The sequence below is a fragment of the Octopus bimaculoides genome, chromosome 6 (assembly GCF_001194135.2).
Source record: "Octopus bimaculoides isolate UCB-OBI-ISO-001 chromosome 6, ASM119413v2, whole genome shotgun sequence".
NCBI lineage: Eukaryota > Metazoa > Mollusca > Cephalopoda > Octopoda > Octopodidae > Octopus > Octopus bimaculoides.
This window is the reverse complement of record NC_068986.1, coordinates 92,817,680-92,821,124: the sequence shown is the minus strand read 5'-3', so window position 1 is coordinate 92,821,124 and position 3,445 is coordinate 92,817,680. Positions and strand designations below refer to the sequence as shown.

At 41.0% G+C, this 3,445-nt stretch overlaps 1 protein-coding gene across 1 annotated transcript in view; it reads left to right on the top strand.

The window, feature by feature from the left end:
• Positions 1-3,445, top strand: part of LOC106873306 (kynurenine 3-monooxygenase) — a 64,651-nt gene that overhangs the window by 26,797 nt on the left and 34,409 nt on the right. The window contains exon 3 of the mRNA XM_014920619.2: positions 111-298. Coding sequence (XP_014776105.1) covers positions 111-298 — 188 coding nt within the window. The remainder of the gene's footprint in view (positions 1-110; positions 299-3,445) is intronic.

Sequence of the window (3,445 nt, the reverse complement as noted above, 5' to 3'; positions counted from 1 at the left end):
CACACACACACACACACACACACACACACACACACACACACACACACACACACACACACACACACACACACTTGTTTATAAACAATGTCAATCATTTTTGTATTTTTCAGACATCAGAAAAGAAGCCCATGTAAGTGGCCGGAGTATAAACTTGGCCCTTTCTGAACGGGGTTTGTCAGCACTAAATGAGGTGGGGCTGCGAGAGAAGGTCAGACCCTTTGGCATCCCTATGTATGCGCGAATGATACACAATAGGGATAGCACCAAGAGGAGGATCCCCTACGGCAGAGAAAATCAAGTAAGTTGGTTGGTCACTATTATGATGATTATTATGATGTTGATGGTGCTGATGGTGGTGATGATAATGATGTTGGTGGTGATGATGATGTTGGTGTGGGGGAGTTAGCAATCATGAGATGGTAATCGTAACAAGTATTGATATTGTTTAAACTCAGATCAACCCTGGCTGAGCAGATCAATGATTAAAATCATTCCAGTCATGACCATCCCATCTGCTTTCATGCAATGTGCACTCCAGATTACATTATACAACTTTTCTTAAGGTGATAGGATTTGATTTGAGGTAGATTAGGTTGTTATTTCTAGCTACTGGAATAACTACACAGAGGCTTCCTCGTTAAACTGTGGATATGATGGAGGTTTTAATAGTTGTGATATTGGTGTTGTTGCTGTTGTTGTATGACTCCAGGTCAGCCTTGATTGAGCAGACTGAAGCATACCAGCTGCAGCAGTTCCTTGTTTTGAATGACTAGCTTACGCTCCAAAGTGTCCTTCCTTTTGCTAATACAGGATTTGGTTGCTATATCTTGCAAGTCAGTTCAACACATATAGGTTCCTTCATTGGTGATGATGCAGGTAATGATGATACTGTTGATGATGATGATGACGATGATGATGATGATGATGACGATGATGATGATGATGATGATGATGATGATGATGATGGCGATGATCATGACGATGGCGATGATGATGTTGATGACAACGACGACGACGACGATGATGATGATGAGGATGATGAGGATGATGATGGTGGTGGTGGTAATGATGATGGTGGAGATGATGATAATGATGATGACGATAATGACGATGTTGATGATGATGATGATGATGATGATGGTTGATGATGATGATGATGATGATGATCGTGAAGATGATGATGAAGACAGTATTGACAGAGGTGGTGATAATAACTATGTAGTTATTCAACCCTAAGTCACTCCCCCACCTGATCAAGTATGGCTATGACCAAAGTCATACCAGTCCAAAGAACCTGGTCATCTTTTCTAACAGCTTTATTAGAGGAGGTATGGTAGTTACACATGGCCTTTCTTGAGAGAGAGACTGGCTTGAGAGACAGACTGGCTTGAGAGACAGACTGGCTTGAGAGACAGACTGGCTTGAGAGACAGACTGGCTTGAGAGACAGACTGGCTTGAGAGACAGACTGGTTTGAGAGACAGACTGGCTTGAGAGACAGACTGGCTTGAGAGACAGACTGGCTTGAGAGACAGACTGGCTTGAGAGACAGACTGGCTTGAGAGACAGACTGGTTTGAGAGAGAGACTGGCTTGGTCTGAATGCTTGTTACAGAGCAGATACCACTAAAAGCTCAGGTGGCAGGGTTAAAATGAAAGACCACTCGAGACCAGAGACAATCCATTGGATCAGCCTCTGAAGCACCATCTTAAAAGGTTTTAGCCGAACCGCTAAGTTACAGGGATGCAAACACACCAACATCGGTTGTTAAGCAATGGTGTGGGGACAAACGCAGACACAAAGATATACATGCATAAATATATACATACATATGTGTGTGTGTGTGTGTGTGTATCATCATCGTTTAACGTCTGCTTTCCATGCTAGCATGGGTTGGACAATTTGACTGTGGACTGGCAAGCCAGCAAGCTGCACCAGGCTTCAATCTGATCTGGCAGAGTTTCTACAGCTGGATGCCCTTCCTAACACCAACCACTCTGAGAGTGTAGTGGGTGCTTTTATGTATATATGTATACCATATTTTAACATGTATAAGGAACCCTCTTTGTCAAAAATTAGGTTAAAATAATATGAGAGTTTCTTATACATGGATAGTATTATAATCCCTTACAAAACCTTTTTTCCAAATTTTAAACCCAAAATATTAGGGGGTTCCTTATACATGTTAAAATACAGTATATATGATAGGCTTCTTTCAGTTACCAAATTCACTCTCAAGGCTTTGGTCAACCTGAGGCTGTAGTAGAAAGCACTTTCCCAAGGTGCCACACAGTGGGACCGAACCCAAAACCATGTGGTTGGGAAGCTTCTTACCACACAGCCATGTCCACACCTATATATAATCCCTATATATATCTCAACTTTTCTACATATTAGACATTTCCACTTCCCAGAACACTATTGAGATATATGTTTGTTTTTGTTAAGATTTTTGTCTTAGCTAGATTTATGTTTAGACTTCTTGATTCTAGGATCTGTTTGCAATTTTGGAACTTCTCTAATTCCTTCAGTGATTTGGTCATAAGTGCCAGGAGTTTCCCAAGGACAGCAAGTCTTGAACACTCCTGTCATGGCCTGGAGAACTAAAATACAGAGGAAGAGGCCAAAAACTGACCCCCCTTGGATGCCTACATACATGCTAAATATGTGAGTGACTGGTGTACACCTCAGTTCACCAGATTTATTCTGCATCTCAGTAATAATCCCTGATATTCCAACGCTTTCCTTACCTCCATATCCTTACTGTCCCTTTCAACCATATTAGCTGTAAAATTCAATAGCAGCTCTCTCTCTCTCTCTCTCTCTCTCTCTCTCTCTCTCTCCCTCTCCCTCCTTCTTTCTCCTTCATGCATTCTCCAATTTGGCAGTTGCTCTTAGTAACAATTCCATGTCTCTTTCTTCTTGGTGTCAGAAGGTTCAGTGCTTTACCGTTATTCTATTACTGTTTCCTTAACAATATCTTGATTCACACTCAAACACTGCTTAGCAATTTGGAACAACTTACACTTCTGAGCATTGGCAAACCTCTTACTTTCTGCTTCTGTCCCTGATATACGTAGATGCATGCATGCATGCATGCATGTATGTATGTATGTATGTATGTATGTATGTATGTATGTATGTGTGTATGTATGTATGTGTGTATGTAAGTATGTATGTATGTATATATGTATGTGTGTGTGTATGTATGTATGTATGTATGTATACATGCATACATGCACATGCATATACACAGACACACACACACACACACATAGACACACATGCATGCACACTCACAGACACAGATACACACACACACACATAGATATGCTAGCATAGAAGGCAGATGTTAAACAAAGATGTTGATGACGATGATGATGATGATGATATGTAATCACACACCCATACATGCATACACACACACATAGTGCAATCTACATTAA